The 17726-nt window shown below is 46.5% G+C and overlaps 1 protein-coding gene across 2 annotated transcripts in view; it reads left to right on the top strand.

The window, feature by feature from the left end:
- Positions 1 to 17726, top strand: part of PPM1H (protein phosphatase, Mg2+/Mn2+ dependent 1H) — a 267686-nt gene that overhangs the window by 208389 nt on the left and 41571 nt on the right. The window contains exon 7 of one of the 2 annotated variants that reach the window (XM_061205751.1): positions 15004 to 15067. The exons of the other annotated variant lie outside the window; for it this stretch is intronic. Coding sequence (XP_061061734.1) covers positions 15004 to 15067 — 64 coding nt within the window. The remainder of the gene's footprint in view (positions 1 to 15003; positions 15068 to 17726) is intronic. 2 annotated transcript variants of the gene reach the window in all.

Raw genomic sequence — 17726 nt, forward strand, 5'->3', positions numbered from 1 at the left:
AGGCCTATCTGCTCCGCGGCATGTGGGATCCTCCCGGATCAGGTCTCAAACCCGCGTCACCTGCATTGGCAGGCGGATTCCCAACCGCTGAGCCACCAGGAAAGTCTGCATTAATTCTTTATTTACCACATCATGGGGATTTTAGGGGAGAATCCAGAGCAGCAGATGGGGGCAGTTGGGGACTTGGGACAGTCATTATTTGCTAGCCAGTACAGGAGTTTGTCAGTGTTTTCGACCTCCGTACTCACTTATTGGTATGTATCAGCTAGATAATATTCCTGATGGTAGCCTAACATAAGTGAGGGAAACTTTGAATGCCATGCTGAGGATGGCAATAACTAACATAATTTTATTTTCCCACCCTTGAGAGCTCTACACCTCTATGAAGTATGAAAATGACACACAGCAGGACAGAAATACAGGGCTGACAGTATATTTAGAAGGACATATGGTCCAATCCTCAGCCTATTTATAAGATCCTGTTTTTAAGGAAATTCCAGAGAAGTGAGTGCTATAACACTCCAACAAATTTCCAGGTACTTTACAAGCCTGCCAAGGAAACATTTTCCTATGTCCAACCTACACTCCTCAAGTTACAAAATTTCACTCTCACCAGAGATAGATAAAGTTTTTCTTTTCCCTGCCACCCCTTCTCTGCCCACCAGGTTTCAGAGTAGGAAATCAATGTTGCTGGTTTCAAGCTGACAATCCCATAAAGGTGCTAACTCACCATGGCTTGAGGGCCTCTTCATCAGAGTCAGCTGGGGTGCAGGTTTAAACCCCTGGGTTCTGGGCTTACCCAAGGAATCCACATAGGAGAGTTGGAGAACCACCCCTGCACACCCTGAAAGATCTCATTCTACCTTCATGTTCCTCTGACCTTCAGACAAGTCAATCCAAGACTTATTCAGAGCAAAGCAAGGTCTTATGTCTGTCCCTCGCTGAAGAGCTAAGAACGCATCTTTCTGTAAGAACTAGAAATGCTGGTAACGTCTCCCGTTTTTATCCTTCACCTTGTTACTCTGGCAAAGGCAATGAGACTGTGCCAGCTCTAGGTTCAGATTCCACCAGGATTAAATCAGCCGTGTCCGCCTCCCCAGTCAAATCAAATGCTGCGTATCGTGCTCAGTGGCCTAAAGGACAGAGTACTGGGCTTTATCTATCTCTGTGGGGTGATTAGTTTAACTATTACTTACTCATTCAGTGAACTGGGTGTTGTGCTGGGCTTTGGAGAAACAAAGAGGATAAAAATAGTCCCTCACCCCATGGTGCTTACCATCAAGTGTAGGACAAACCCATACCCAAACTGGCAGAGGAATGTTGACCCACAAGGAAGCTTTTTCACCTGGGGTGATTATTAAAAACATTCCAGAATCCCTGAGGTCCTGTACTCGGGGTTTGTTTTTTTTTTAAGCCTCCCTCCCAGGTGATTCTTGTATATTCGTAAACATTGACCTTGGGCAGCCCCAGTCATTCTTACCACGGTTAGGACGAGCAACAGCTTGCAGAAATGATTGATTAATGAGCGCTGGGCACACTGGGCTCCTTAGCAGGGTTGTCACTCCAGCCCCCTGCTTATCCTCCTGCTGGTGCTTGGGAACCTCTTTGTCTACCTGCGTGGACCAAAGACTGTGTTCAGGAGGGGGCTGTGGATGGGACCTGCAGGGGAGGATAAGGAGTGATGAAGCCCTTAGTTGCCAACAGTTGGTCGGAGTTGAATTGAGTCTTTTTCTTTATTGATACTTGTGCCCGTGACCTGGCTAGTTCAGGCCTCAGGCACGGTATAGATACGTGGGCTAGGTCAGGAGACCATGCTCCCGGGGTATCTAACTTACTGGTTTCTCATTCCTGTTCATCCTGAGTAAATGGTACTCCCTCCCCAAATTTGCCTAATCCTTCTGGGTGGCCTTGGATCCCTTCGTGAAAAACTGGGCATCTAAGTGTGAAGATTTAAGGTCTCTCAATTTATAATTAACAGAACGACTTGAGAGCCAGACCTCAGGTTAAACCTAATTCTGCAGTGACCTTGAACATCCACCGTATTGTCAAGGGAAGAGGCAGTCTGAGAAGGTGGTATGTTTAAACTTGCATGCGACGTACTTCTGTTAAAACCTGGAGAGGGGTAGACCCTAAAAATTTTTATGATATACTCTGGGGATGAGATTAGTAATTAAGCATTCTTGTTGCATATCATGCCATTTTATGGTATTTACACAGATTCACAGCTCTTCAAGGATGGGCAGAGGACCGTGGTTAAAAACACAATGCAGTTTGCTGCAGACCTGGAAATGAGCTTAACCTCTGTTGTTTCCTAGCGGTGTGACCTCCATTTTCTTTCCTTGTGTAATGGGGTTCATGTTAATACCTGTCTTAAAAGGTTGTTCTAAAAATCATCTAAGTTTTAAAAATATAAGCGCTTAGAACAGTGCCTAGAGCGAAGCAAGTGCACAATAAACGTTGGGTATATTAGAATTCCGTAAGTGTTAGGGGTGAGGTGATGGCGGAAGCTTTCACAGTTGCTGCCTTTGCAGTCCATCATCTAAAGCAGTAGGGCCACCCTGATGCGGGAGCCGAGAGTGCTATGTTCTCCCCACTGGCAGTGTTGGCAGCCCTCACCCCAGGCCCGTGCTTCTTACCCTGGGGCTCGAGTAATGTGGGTGTTAGCTGAGGATTCCGGAAGAGTGTAGTCATCTACAGGATAAGCGTCTAATTCAACTGAAGATTTGGGGGTGGAGGAGGATATTTTTGAGCTTTGAAATAAATGTTGTGTGTGTGTGCTTATGCAAAATTCTCATCGCTTTTTAAGAAAGAAGACTTGAAAAAGCATTGGTGTTTACTCTGAGTTACTTGAGCTCGGCCTAGTGTGATGTTACCTGTTCAAGGGCACTTGAATGGAAATATTGAAAGGATGTAGCATAGGTTAGAGCCCCAGTGTGTAAGTGCTTCTCGCAGGGGATAACTGTAGGACTTGGTGCTCTGGGCTACAAATATCTACATGACCAGAGAGAGAAGCTTTGTGAGGCAGGGCTGCAAGACCAGCATGGAGGAACTGGCCTCTGCAGTAGAGCCCTCTTTGTAGCAAACGGTTTGCTATTTTCTCCCCACCATTCATGGATATGGGGTCAATTTTGGTTATTTCCTGATCTGTATATGTTGACTTGGTCTCATAGGACATAAAGGCCGATGTCAATGAACTTCATGTTTGTTTCAGAATGAATGGTCCCTGAGGAAGCAGAAATCATTCCATATTCGTGTGCTCATAAAACAAGGATCTCTGATTCATACCTGTGGGAGATCTAAATGTTATTGATTAGAATATGAAGCTCTCCTAGCCAAGTGCTAATGCACACCAAGTGGATACTGAATCAGAAATCATTTCCAAATCTGAAATTTCCCTAAAAGTCATCCAGAATGTTTTGTCCTGAAATATTATTTGTTCTGTTTTGCATGTGTACCTGATTGATTATATTTTCAAAAGACTGATTCAAAGCATTTTTTTCCATGTGAATCCTTTTCCACTGCTCACCTTGGGCCCGTGAGTCAAGAGATGACCCTTACTTTATTTAACTCCATATGCCCAGCACCTGTGCGAGTGCCTGGCACGTAGTAGGTGCTCAGTAAATATTCACGAATAAATCTGGTAGAACCCGTTGCTCTCATCTCTGGTCAAAGCCTGATCTCCTGATGTGGAGCTACCAGGAGCAGCTATCCAAATTCCTTTCTACACATTTCCAACTGTGAGTGGGGACCCATTTGGGGGTTGTGCAATCAGTTTGGTGTATGAAGAGTTTGGTGTATGGAGGTGTGCATTTTAAATTAAGTTGCACAGGGAGAAAAGAAAATATCAAAGTGGATATCACATGGTAAACATAAATATTGTTTTTTGAGGTGTGTGTAGGTGTACACTGGGTTAACAAGATTGATACGTGTCTTTGAAAGTCATAGAGTGTGAAACCTCTGCTCTGACCCAGTGGATGCTCCCAGGGAACATGGACCAGTGACGTGAACGCAAGCCCTGTTGCGTCTTGCCGCCACCAGAGGCCTGGCGGTAGGAAGAGGAGTGTTTAGGCCAAAAGAGAGGCATGGTTACCACTCGCAGAACGCCAGGCGGGCTCTGGTCCAGGCATGCTGACGGGAGGAAGGGGAGAGGTAGGCATTTTCCCAGGGCTTGTGTGTCGGCCCTACTAATGGGTGCCGGCGGGGGGGTGTTTCCTCAAGGGCAACTGCAATGTCAGGAACAGAGCTTGCCCCCCATTATGAAAAAAAGTTTTCCTGCAGAGAGGGCCGAAAGGTTTCCCCTTTCATTGGTTTCTCTCATCACAGCCAGCCATACACAAGCTGGGCTGCACGGTACCTGCCAGCTCTCTTCAATTACATCACCAAATATTAATCACACTCTTACAATTCAAGCATGCTGTTTGTGCCTGAATCCAGACTGTTGCACTATATTAGCACCAGCGCATCAACTTGTATATAGCTTAGGGCCTGCAGGCTTCAACTAATTTAAACGACAGTCCAAGGACCAAAAAGAGAAAGTAAAGTGGCATTTGTTGGTGGAGGCTTAGCCTCACAGGGGGACTTTCCCAGGAATCAAGTAATTAAGATACCCATTGACAACAACTCCTGGCACATAAATCCAGGGACCCAGTGCATCAAAATATGACCCCATCCCTCAAAACTCAGATCTACAAATAAGGAAAGCCTGCCTGTATATACAGTGGTGAGCCTGTGTCAGAGAGGATGCTGCCCAGAAGCATTAGAGAGGATACTCCTAACCCCCAGCCTACCTGCTGGGTAGGGGATGTTTCTTAGCCTCTTGCTACTCACCCTGGGGCCCCGAGCACGGCCTCTCAGCCTTACTCCCTGGCTCTGACTTGAGCCTGACCTCATTAAGTTTGGCTCACATTCACCCTCCCTGACAGTTGGGGGACATTTTTCCAGCATATTAAGATTTCATCCAAAGACAAATTTAAGAAATTTGGGGGGAATTTCTTAACTGTGAATCTTTGAAACCAGGAAAAGGGGCCTCTTACAAGAAGGCATTAAAAAAATAAGAGTCAGACCTGACAAAGTACCAAAATCTTGTGTTGCCTTAAAGGAAACGCAAGCACAGATATTCATACAGCGAGGAGGGGGCGTGGGCCGCCCACTGCAGGGCCACGTCCAGGAGCAGGAAGCAGCCTCCACTTTCTGAGCTCTGTGGTTAGGCTTTGGGCGCGACGCCTTTGCAAATACAGAGGGCTGGCAGGAAAAAGGAAGAATGAGATGATTGCCAATCCCGCGTTGCTTTTTCCAGGAAGGTCTGGGGGAGGATGGGTGTGGAGAGAGCTGAGTTGGTGGGAGAGCCTCTGCGGATTCCGTGAATTGCTTAATTGAGGTCATGCCAAGCTCTTAAAAGCCACAAGTAGCATTTGGGCTCTCGGCATGTGTCTGTTCCTGACCAGCCAGGCCTCGGTGATGTTTCTTCCTAGGCCTCCTGGGATTCAGGCTTCTGTTGAGATTTGGTTGTTGGAAGCCAGAGATGGGGACCAGAGCCTGCGACACTCTGTCTACCGTCCTCCATCCAAACCTGCTCAGCCCCTCTGAGATGTGCCTCTGTCTGCCTAGGACTTAGTTTCTGTCTGGGCAAACGAGACTTCCTGGGGCTTAACCTCCTTCTTAGAAGGGCGCTGAGCTTCTAGCTGAGGCGGGAAGATTCTCCATTTATGACTATTTCAGACCAACCCAAAAGCACCCCCTTTAGATTATTAGCTCGGAGATACCCTTCTGAGTCTCTGAGTCTTCACTTTCCAGTGGAACCATAGACCTTTCCGGATGAAAGTTGCACAGGTGCTCTCCTTCATGCTTTGGTATCACTAGCAGCAGTAGAAAAAGTATGAATTGGGGTGTCTCGGGGGCTCAGCAGGAAGCAGTTTTCCTGGGGGAACGTGCTGTCCTCCTGCCTGTGGGGACCGGTTATCTGTGCTCTACCTCCCCAGTGATGAGGGACGCTCCTAAGACTCTAATAGCCACAACTTAGAGTTAAACAGCACCTTATCCTTCTTCACAAAGGACTTTCCCAGACATATTTGCATTTAATCCTTGGAAACTTCCGTGAAGAAAGGCAGCTGAAGAAGCAAATGCAGTGAGGTTGCGGGACTTTGCCAAGTTCACACAGCAAGTCCACGTGAGGACTCAGCTGTGACTTCAGAACCTCTGACTCTGCGCCCACAGTGGACTCTGCCAGGCGGGGAGAATCCAGGAAGAAAGACTCCCAGGGGAGGAGAGCCGTCCAAGGCCATGTCGAGAGGTCAGCGAGTGGAAGAATGTGACTCACTGGTGTGTGTCACTGGAGCCGCAGGAGTGGATGATCAAGATGAGGCAGTCCCCGAAGGAAGAGGGTCCATCACAAGCCTCAGAAGGGGTCACATTCTTCTTCAATGACTTTGAAGTCCCACCATGGAAATTAAGACTTAGGGAAGCAAGTGCTATTTCCATCCCTCTTTCTAGTTAAAAGTCAGGACTTAGGAGAGAAGGGAGAGCATGGGAAGTGATCTATGTGGATGGTGCCAAAGCATGAACGTTGGGTCCCTGGCCTGTGGGTTACGAAGTCAGAGTGGAGGCTGTGGCTGGGAATGGAGGAATCCAGCAAAGATGAGAAAGAACTTTCTTAAGTGGGGACTTGCCTTCCCAAGTAGACTTTCGCCTGAGTTAATATGGAAGAAGAAAATTGTCTAGGTAACACCGTAGACCCTGGAGAACCACTGCACCAAAAGCTACCATTCTGGAGGTGATGCCTAGGAATTATCACAAGAAAGCGATAAGCAAGAAGATCATAAACGCCATTTTTATAACTTTATGACTATCTACAAATACGTATTGGTGATAAAAGGGAACCTAAAATTTTAATATAATGGAGTAAACAAAAATCCAAGGTATCACTGATGGAACTCAACCCCACATTTCAGCCCCAGAAAAGCTTGCTGTTAAGGAAAAATGAGCGGGGAAGCGTGTGCTAAAGAGGAGGTGGCAGCCTTTATTCATGTATTCATCCATTTAGCTAGTATCTACTTTACATCCACAATGTGCCCGCACGGTTGTCGATATGAGGATAGAACAGTGAATAAGACAAAATCCCTGGCTGCATGGAGCTAATGTTTTAGAGGGGGAGGCAGCATGAGTAAATTAATAAATACGGTAGTTTCCGACTGTGCTGTGTTAAGTACCATGAAGAGCTGAGACAAGAGCAGGGAGCACCATGCTTTTGTTTATTCATTTATTTATATTTATTTATTTATTTATTTTTATTTATTTATTTATTTTTGGCTGCGTTGGGTCTTCGTTTCTGTGCGATGGCTTTCTCTAGTTGTGGCGAGCGGGGGCCACTCTTCATCTAGGTGCGCGGGCCTCTCACTGTCGCGGCCTCTCGTTACGGAGCACAGGCTCCAGACGCGCAGGCTCAGTAGTTGTGGCTTGCGGGCCCCGTCGCTCCGCGGCATGTCGGATCTTCCCAGACCAGGGCTCGAACCCGTGTCCCCTGCATTGGCAGGCGGATTCTCAACCACTGTGCCACCAGGGAAGCCCAGCACCATACTTTTAGATGAGCGGTTGGAGAAGGCACTCTGAGGGATGCCCAGGAGCCGGCTCTGTGTGGTCTGGAGGAAGAATGGCCCAGGAAGAGGGAAGGACAAGCCCCCGTGGCATGTTTAAGAAACAGGAAGAAAGCTAGTGTCCCGAGCACGTGGCAGAGTATAAAAGATGTCAGAGCAGTGTCAAAGATCAGACCATGGAGGGCCTCATCGCTGGGTTATATTTTAAGATGATAGAAAGCCACTGGAGAATTTTAAGCCGAGGAGTGATGACTGTGGATGGAAAGAGAAATGGCTGTGGAAGATTTGCTTGCAGGCCTCTCGGCCAGTCTGAAAATACAAGCAAAGGTTTTTCTGATAAAAATTACAAAATGGATACAGAGACAAGACGTGTTCAACCAGGAGGAGTCGTATAATTGCTACTCATCAGAAGGGTGAAAAGACATCACTGTGGCTGCCGGGGGATCTCTTGAGTTCAAACGTTCAGTGAATGTGTCTAAAATGTATACTCCAAGGAGCAGCCCACAGCCAGGCAAGACCAGGGCAGGAAAAGGATGTGCATGTGAGTGAGCATGGGCTGAGACTTAGAAAGCAGCCACTGAAAACAAGACTTTTTGCTTTTGTTTTGTGAATACATAAAGAACAAGAAAATATGACAGGGCAGAATAAAGCCACTGCCTGGAGTAAGTAGTATTCGCTGATTTGCTCACTTAATCGAACATCTGTTGGGCACTCATTATACACTGAGCAGTCTTTTAGGTGCCAGGGATGCCACAGGTAGCAAAACAAAAATCTCCATCCTCACAGAACTTAAGTGGAGGGCAGGGCGCACAGGGGAGCAGTCGAGAAAATAAACAAAATAAGTAAAATACTTAAAATGTTAGGTGGCAGGAGATGCCTGAAGAAAAAGAAAGCAAAGAAGGGGAATAGGAAGTTTGGGGGTGGGGAGTGATTTTTAAAGAAGGTCATTTCATTACTTGGCTTTTATTTCAAGTATGATGGGAAAGCCATTGGAGGGTTTGAGTAGGGTAATGACGTTATCTGACATTTTAAAATAATTACTCTGGTTGCTCTGAGAATAGAGGTAAAGGACAAAACTGAACAGTTTTCAACACCTTCACTGCCATCACTGTAGCCGTGGCACCATCCTCTCTTGCCTAGATTATTGCAGGGAGGCCCGATGAGGCAATTGCCGTGCTGTAGGCCGAAGAAGATGGTGTGACATGAATAAACAAAATACTCAACTCTTGTTGTGTTTCCTTCTTACTAGAGGATCAAGAGGCATTCTAAGCTGTTAGCAAGAAAAATATTGTAAACATTTGCCACAAGTGGAGGCTGGATCCAGAAACAAGAGTAGCCAGAAGGTAGATAGAAGGGTGGGACCGAGTGGTGGGGTGGGGGGGGACCTGGCCTGAGAGCCACAGCAAAGGAGTGAGAGAGGAGGTGACTTAGAGTGCAAATCTCAGAGGAGAGGATGCTTTTGATGCAGCCCATGTGACCAGGTGCTGATGGGGAGCAGTGAAGAAGGTCATCAGGAAGTAGGTAGGAGTTGTAAGGTCAGGATTCCAGAAGCACCATCACAACCTGTAAAGTTGCTGAGAATAACATGCAGGGGAAAGAATGGGAAAGCAATCTGTAAACCTAAACCGAAGTCCTCAGGGAAGGTGGGAGAATGCCCTGAAAGGGGAGGGAGGGGTGTGTGAGCAGAGGAGGGGCCGAAGGAGAGCTGCAGTCTGGAAGGGCCAGGCTGATGGGGGAGCAGTCAGTGCCTCTCTCTTGCCTTAGGAGTGAGAGCAGTTTGAAGGATCCGCATCCCCTGGAGGTGGTGTAATCTGCGGAATAACTTGGGTTCACTAATAAGCCAAGCTCAATTAGCAATCTCCAGCGTTTTGATAGGGTGTCTAGGCTGGTTGATCGTGGCAATAGTGTACATGGTTGTATTTTGACTTTGTAAGAAAGTTGGTGGTTTCTTCTCTTAGTCTTTGGACAAGATGGAGAAATACTGTGTGGACAGCAGTTCAGTTGCTTCATAGATGGCCTGAGAGCTACACCCAAAGAGTCTGAAATTCATGAGGACAGTGTCTCTCTGGATCAGTGTTTTCAGCCTTTTTCAGTCCTAAATCACCCCCTGCCCCACCACCCAGTAATTTAAACATGGATATCTCATTGTCTGCCCTCTGCTGTTGAGTCTGTCTTCTATGTTTCTACCAGACAAGAACAGAATTTTTCAAATTGCACTTACTTTCATCCACTTGCCTTCAAACAATGTTGATATACCCTTTGTCTGGTTAGGTTGACCTGGAGGAAGGTCTCTAATGGCTTGGTTCTGCTTAGCATTGTTTTTTTTTTCTTCAATGACCCGGATGAAGATGGCAGAGCTGGTTATCAAATTTAACGTGACATAGCATAGAAGGAGAGCTGATTTTTTTAGATAAAAGGATATGGATTCAGATGTCCCTTGGTGGGTTGGAACGATGGATTGAAACTAGCAAGATAATAAGGGCAATGGAGTTTTCCACTCAAAGTAAAATATTCATTGCGTAAGTGTAAACTAGAGGAAGACGATGAGTCAAGAAACCTTCTCAGGTCTTTTTTCTTGTGGACTGACTGGGGTTTTGTTTGGTTGGGTTTTTTGTTTGTTTTCATTCATCGTTTCATTGTATGACCCTAAACCACACAGAGACGTGTACCTGCACATACCGCCAGTATAAGCTGCAGTAATTTAAAAAAGAGCAAGGTCTAAATCAAAGAAGTAATCATTTCATTCTTTTGTGGACCACATCTTAAGTGTTTTCAGTTCTGAGTGCCATTCTTTGAGGACTGCGACAAACTAGAAGGCTCCGAGAGGGCCCCTCGCACAGTATTTGGTGCTCAGTTAATAAATACTGGTTGAATGGATGGTTAGGGATGGTGCCTCAGGTCCTGTGAAGGACAGTTGATGAGACTAGGAAAGAGGAAACTTTGAGATAGCTCTCTTCAAATATTTGCAGAGCTCTGAAGTAGAAGAAAGACTAGATTTCTTTCATTTTCCCAGAAGACAGACTAACACACCAATGGGTGACTGGGTCAATTTAAAAAAGAATTTCCTGGGGCTGTTCTCCAGTGGCACTGCAAAGTTAGTCCTGTAAAGCTCCTCAGACAAAGACTATCTACAGCAGCCCATTCGATGACAGAGGCCAGGACCAGTGTGAGGGGTGTTGAAGGAGGGATTCCTGCATTTGGGGTACAGCCAACTTAGTGGCCTTCTGGTCTCTTCCAGAGCTGGGCTTCTCCTTCCAATGGGTCCAGATCAATGGTGCCTTGTCTTTTCAGCTTTGCAGAATCAACGCTGCAAGGGAAACTATTACCCTTACTTTTAAAAATGTTTAATGGAAACTTCTGAGGATACCGCCTGGAGTTAGGGAAAGCCCTTTAATTTATTTAGCCCTTTTTAAGCCTTGCATTTTTTTTTTTCTCATCTCATCCTTGTGTCAGTTGGCCTCATAAATATTCATAAAGGAATTGACCCCAAATGAGAGTCTAAATATCTTTCCTAAGCCTTTCAGTTTTGCTTTCGTGTAACAAATAATTATTTGAATATGATCTCTGGTCAGTTATATTATTGTAAACTAGTGAGTAATCTATTTGGGGAGGTTTTTCTGGGGGGTGTTGTTGTTTTTTGGCCACACCGCGAGGTTCACAGGATCTTGCTTCCCCAACCAGGGATTAAACCCGGGCCCTGGCAGTGAAAGCGCTGAGTCCTAACCACTGGACTGCCAGGGAATTCCCTGTTTGGGGAGTTTTTTAAAAAATTTAATCAGGATTTCAGAAACCATAAGATCTGATGTGAAGGAATAGACTTTATCTATTCGTCTTAGGCCATAAGTACGTCTATGTCTTAGAGCTCTCAAGCTTCCAACCTCTCTTATCCTCTCACCTCCCCCAGCAGAGAGGAGTGGAAGCCAAGGACACTTGGGAAGCGTACAGATTCAAGCCCACAGCCTAGACATGGACTACGGATGAACACGGATGTAATATGAACAGCAGAAGCTGAGGTGGCCCCTTAAGCTGCAAGACAGATTGAGGGAGGCCTGCAGTCTGTGGGAGAGGACTCCGTCGGACTCCTTGGCCACAGGCAAAATGACCTGGGAAGCGGTGGCTTCCGCAGCTTCCCTGTGTTCTTCCCTGGAGGCTGTGTTGGGGAACAGCTGCTGATTTTGTCCCCTCATGGTCACCTTTTGCTCTTTTGCCTCACACAGAAAATTCCCCTTCCTTTTCTGCCAAAAGTTCCCCATCATTGCCTGCTTTTTACCCACTGGGAGGTGGGCAATAATGGTCTCATTTGAGACTCTTGAACTAGAATGAGAAACCTGCAGAGCTAAACCCTGACATCACATTTCTTTGGTGTGTTTTCTGGGACAGTCTGAGTTTAGCTTAAGGGCCGCTGACACGGGATACAATCTCGGGAGAGTAACGTAACCTCTCTGGGCCTTGGTCTCCTCATCTGTCAGATGGGACACTGCAGGGTCTTTGAGAGATTTTAGACATGGTACGCAAATACCCAGCCCAGTGTCTGGCCTTGTACAAGGTGTTCAGTAAGTTACAGCTGAGGTCACTATTATTAGCTGTCATTGATTTACACCGTCTTTAATCACGTTACCAGTTTTAACTCTTGAGTATTTTGTTCTTTGTTATTTAACACTTTAACCATGGCGGGAAGTCCACTTACTGTCACGTGGTGAGCTGTGCTTCAGACTCTGAAAGCCTGCGGTGGGGGGGCGGGTGCTCTGCTTTCTCTCTTTATTTGTAGTTATTCACCCTGGTCATTTGTTGGGGAGGGGCGGGGAGGGGACTCATATTTGATTGAAAACCAACCATGGCAGGAACAGAATAAACCTTTCTTTTCCAGAGCTGTCTTTTCTATTTTCAATTTTTTTGTTGTTCTTGAAGATGAAGAAACAGGGGCTAAAATGTAATATTAGCACTTGTGGTGGTCTTGTTCCTGTGGGTGACAAGGCCAAGATGAGTGTTTGCCTTTCAGAGCTGTGGTGACGCGGACTTCACTCTCCTGAAATTCTCTGCCCTGAGAGAACTCGATTGCCTGGGCTTATGGTAGAGTCAGAGGACAGTTTTTTGCTGCCTTTTCAAGCTTGTTCAGCGTGCTCTTAGCCTGTCTCCACTGAGCTCTAAGTAATTTCCAGTCCTTGATTCTAGAGCTGCCACCTTCTGCCTCACGAGTGATTCCGGACTCTGTGCCTGGATCTCCAGGCCCCAGCCCCTCCCTGGGGACCATCCCCACTGCATCCTCCTCTCTGTCTGAACCTGTCTTCTTACTCTCCACACTTCCTCCCTTCGGTCCCAAGCCCTGCTTGTGCCCGCTACACAGCCTTTCTCAAGCCCTCACCCCCTTTCCCTTGAGCCATGTAGTCTGTCGTCTTTAGGGTCAAGGTGACAGGGGGCTTATTGCTCAACCGATTTTGAACGTTAGCTAATGATTTTCGTCTGCAGTAGTGGTTCTCAACCGTGGCTGCACGCTGGAATCACTTGGGAAGCTTTAAAAAAATTCCTGGTACCTGGGTCCCATCCCCAGAAGTTCAGATTTAATTGCTCTGGGATGTGACCTGAGCATCAGAATTTTTAAAGCCTCCCCAGGTGATTCCATATGCAGCCAAGATGGAGAACCACTGGTCTACAAACTCGTTCAATCCCCAAGCGGAGTGCATTCTAATAATAGCTCTGTTTGGTCCCCAAGTGACTTGGATACCACAGTGTCTCAAATAGTTCATGGGAGTATAGAAACATCACAGGAGCTATTTCCACTTTGTGTTAATTTGGTAGATTTGGGGGAAGGAAATAGTATGGTTCCTTTTTTGAAAATTCAATTCATGGCATACCGTTGGGCCCACTTGACGGTAGCAGCAGCAGCAACTAGCTTTTATCAAGCTCTCAGCATGTGCCAGGCACTGGGCTAAATACTTCCTAAGCTTGTCACATCCATCAGCCCATTTTTATCCTCACAACAAGCCCAGGATTTTTTGGCCTCTCTGCTTAAGGAGGAAACTGAGGTCCAGAGAGGCTTATCCGCTCACCCAGGCTATACAGAAAGCAGTGCTAAACTCAGGCGCAGACACGTCCAGTGCCAAAACTTCACTGTTCCTCTACCCTCTGGGAAAGAACTTAACCAAATAACTTCCTGGAAAATAAGGATGTGCCTGCTTTAGCTTTGGGGTTGAGCCCTTTTTCAATTGGGTTGCATTCTTTTGTATATCAAGCTCCTTCATAAATGTGATGTCAGGTTCACTCCCAAGCTGCCTAGATATATCCAGGACCAGGGGGCACGTCACAAATTAATTTTTTTTCATGCACTCAGGAGATATTAGTTGAGAAAAGCATCTTGTTTCTAGCCTCTAACCTAGCAGAACCTACCCCATCTGTTACTTAGTCTTCCTACCACTTCTCTGAGGAATTGAATAGGCAATGTTGTCCCCATTTTGCAGAAAGGGGGGCTGGTGTGCCACGTATTAGCTTTCTACTAAATACTAGCGATGGCTACCACTTCTTGAGTACTTACTAAGTGCCGGGCTCTGTGCTAAGCTCTTCACATCCTGTGTGGCTATCCTCATTTACAGATGAGGAAACGTAGACCCGAAAAGGTGGAGCTACTTGCCCAGGGTTATACAGCTAGTAACTGGGTACCATGTTTGCTTGTTTGTTTTTTAACTTCCTTGTGAGCAAAATCGCAAGACGTGGCCTTCGTTTGCTCTCTCACCATAGCCTGGCCAGCCTCTGCTGTGTGTGTCGTGGCATCTGGACAACCATGTCTGGAATAAACCATTGAAGCGTAAAGTGGATTTTCTTTCTGTGTGTCGAATGGCCATTTAATAGCTATCGTGAAACAAAGGATTTTCTGCCAACCTTGAATATCATGCTGAGGTCAAGCAGGCTCTAAATATTCCTCCTCCAGCCATCCCAGCACGAGGCTGCTTTGGCGTAAACAACCCCCGAAGGTGAGAACTGGCTCTTGGAGCAGTTTCACCGCCACCCCACCCCCCCCCCCATCCATCGCTGAGTGCTGCTGTTTCTTTCAGTTCCAGATTAATGACAAGAATCCTGCCACTGCTGCTGGGGAGCTTCATTACTGCACGGACACTAAATGCTTAAGACAGGAACCTATCACCCCTGCTCGCTAATTGTGAATATGCCAGCTCATTTTCTCTCTCTTCAAGCCTGTAAAGATTTGGTATTTTCTGGTTCGTTAAAATATGTACACACACACACACACACACACACACAAATCTGTAGGGAGAATGACTGTTTATACAGAAAGAGATCCGCAGTGTGGTGACCGGATGGAGTCTCAGGGAAAATAAAGTACCTGGCGGCCTGTGTCAGGGCAACGGGTCACTAATTGAGTGCAAACCTTTTTTTTTTTTTAATGTTGTTTGTCCCCCTACAGGGCATACAAAACCATTGAGGATGATGACTTGAAGTTTCCCCTTATATATGGAGAAGGCAAGAAGGTAGGCACGTGCCCTCCCCGGACTGAGAGAACAAGGCTCTGTCTCCACGGAGCCCGTGGTGATGTGTGTGTTCCACTCAGCAGCTCATGATTTTATAGCCTTGACAGCTTGAAAGAATATCACCTCCATCATCCTTCAGGCCTCCTGTCTTGAGGGTCCAAGGAGTGGCAGGGTCGGGGGACGGGGGTGGTGAGCATGAGGGACTAAAGTCAATTTTGTGAAAATGACACCCCCCTTCTCAATCCATTTGAATAACTTTTCACAGTGTTTAAACACGACCACTTTCACATACATCATCTCCTTGTGTATCTGACAACAAGCCACGAGGCAGGCAGAGCTGGCTGTCTTGTATCCATTTGGTAGATGAGGCAGCTGGGACTCCGAGGTTGAAACTGCTCAGGCAGTCACGCGGCTGGCGAGGGGTGGTACCAGATGTGGAGCCATGGCCTTCCGCTTCCTTCTAGCGCCCTCACATCCCACCACGGAAGCTCAGGCTTTGCAAGGTGGCTTCTCCACTTGCCCCGTGGAAAGGGGACCCAAAGTTCCACCCCGATTAAACTATAGGATCACATGGGCCAGATCCCAGGCGGAGATAGCAAAGACCATCCATCACCAGCTCCCAGGGCCTCAGTCAGAATCAAGGAAGATTCAGAGCTGAAGGAAGGCTGTTGATCTTAAAGTGGTCGCTGAGCAGAGACTGGAGAGGGCTGCAGTCCTGGAGCAGAGATGCAGATGAGGAAGCTTTGAAGCCATTTCCCAGGAAGAACAAACACCTTCTGAATCATTGCATTCTCCCTCCAAACACGAATACATTTCAACTAGGCGCTGAGAGTTCCAATTAGAAGTGAAAAATGTGGGCACATTGAAAAGAATGTTCAACTGAAATTTTTTTCAGCATTTGACAGCTTTTATCAGGATGAAGTGACTCGTAAGAAAACCGAAGGAGGCCTTCATGGGCAGAACTTGAGTGTACGTGTGGGCACGTGCATGCGTGCGTGCGTGCGTGTGTGTGTGTGAAAGAGAACACACAGGATTAGGTTTTGGGCTCAGTGTAGCCCAGCAGTGATTTCACTGGAAGGAGACATTTCATGGAGGGAAATGACACACAACTGTTTGATCAATAAATGCATCATTTTCCAAACTAACTTGCCCCATCCCTGGTTGAGAATCATGACAGGGAAGAGCTCTACGCTTGGTAGGGTTTCGTGTATCTTTCTGTAGAGTGGGCACCATCAATGCACATCACTCAGCCCATTGATCTACGCCTACAGCTGCCGTTCTTTGTGGTGCTGAAATTCCAGTATTACCCTGCTGCTACCCAGTGAGTCCCAGTAAGCTCAGGACCACATCCTATTGCCTTTGTATCCTTAGTACCTGTCCAGCCTGGTACTTGACACATGGCAGGCCGTCAGTAAATGCATGAGTATTTAATAAGCTATTCAGTTATGTTCAGTATACTCTCCTTGGTACAACAAGAAAGTGGATAAATGTGTTCTTCAAAGATTATCAGCAAAAAGATTTAAAAGAGCAAGGGTTTTCCCAGTTCAGCAAACAGTTCAATTCACCAGGACATCATGTTCCTCTAGCATTTCAGTTAATTAGGGCTTGACAGTTCTGTGATATGTAGCTGACAAGTTCAGTCATTGTACCTGTTGACCTATTTAAAAGCCACTGTGGCGTCAGTCTGCTCCAGGCCTGCCCTGTACCAAAGTAGCATGCCCCCTCTGTCCCAGGAGTCCATGATCTCTGGAGAAAGCTTTACAACACATCAGTTCTGTCTTGATCTTTTACAGGGCTTTTCTCCTTCCTCTCTGCACACACCTCCCCAGAAGTTTCAGAATACTTTCACTGCTGTTACTTTTCATTTGATTTCTGCCAATGCTTTGAAGGACTTGTGTGGGACATGTAAACAAGTTCAGTAACTAGCAGAAATATCAGATTTCTTTGGACTAAAACGTCCAACCAGAGAAGGTGCCACAGCAGGAAGGAGAGCGGAAAGGCTACGAGGGACTGAGAATGTCCACATTTAGAGCTGAACGCATCTCAGCTAGAAGGGAGCTGGGCCAGGCCCCCAGCAGAGCAGTGCCAGACCAGAGGTCCCCAGGTTCACATTCCTGTGTCTGCATTTCACCCCCTTTGATTCTTGCCTTTGAAATATGTGTTACGGTTTCATTTCCACTCGACTGTAAACCTGCCCACCTTCTGATGTGAAACCAGCTCCAAAATCCACAGCTTTTTGGGGGAAAGTAGGATGAGGATATGGTAATGTGTTAGATTCATGTCTTAGCGTTTATAAGTTATTCTTATTACCCAAGCATTAGAGCGAGGATTCAAGTTCAGGTCTTTGAACCATGACGCTACACCAGGTATAGTGTTGCTAATCCAGGTGTTAGAGCAGTGGACGTCAGTCCATCCAGAATGACTGTCACTCCATCCCTCTGTGTTTACCTGTCTTGATGCTGGATATCCTTCTGCACAAAAATGTAGTGCCCCCTGCTCCAGGGAAACTTCTTAGTAGAATTTTTACCTCCTCTGAACTCATACAACCCATTGTTCATGTGTCTTTCAGCACTCAGCCATATTCCATATGTTGTTCATTAGACATGTACCTCTTAGCCTCCCTTACCAAGTTCCTTTGTAGGAGAGACCAGGCCTTAGA

Source organism: Eubalaena glacialis, chromosome 11 (genome assembly GCF_028564815.1).
Source record: "Eubalaena glacialis isolate mEubGla1 chromosome 11, mEubGla1.1.hap2.+ XY, whole genome shotgun sequence".
Taxonomy (NCBI): Eukaryota; Metazoa; Chordata; class Mammalia; order Artiodactyla; family Balaenidae; genus Eubalaena; species Eubalaena glacialis.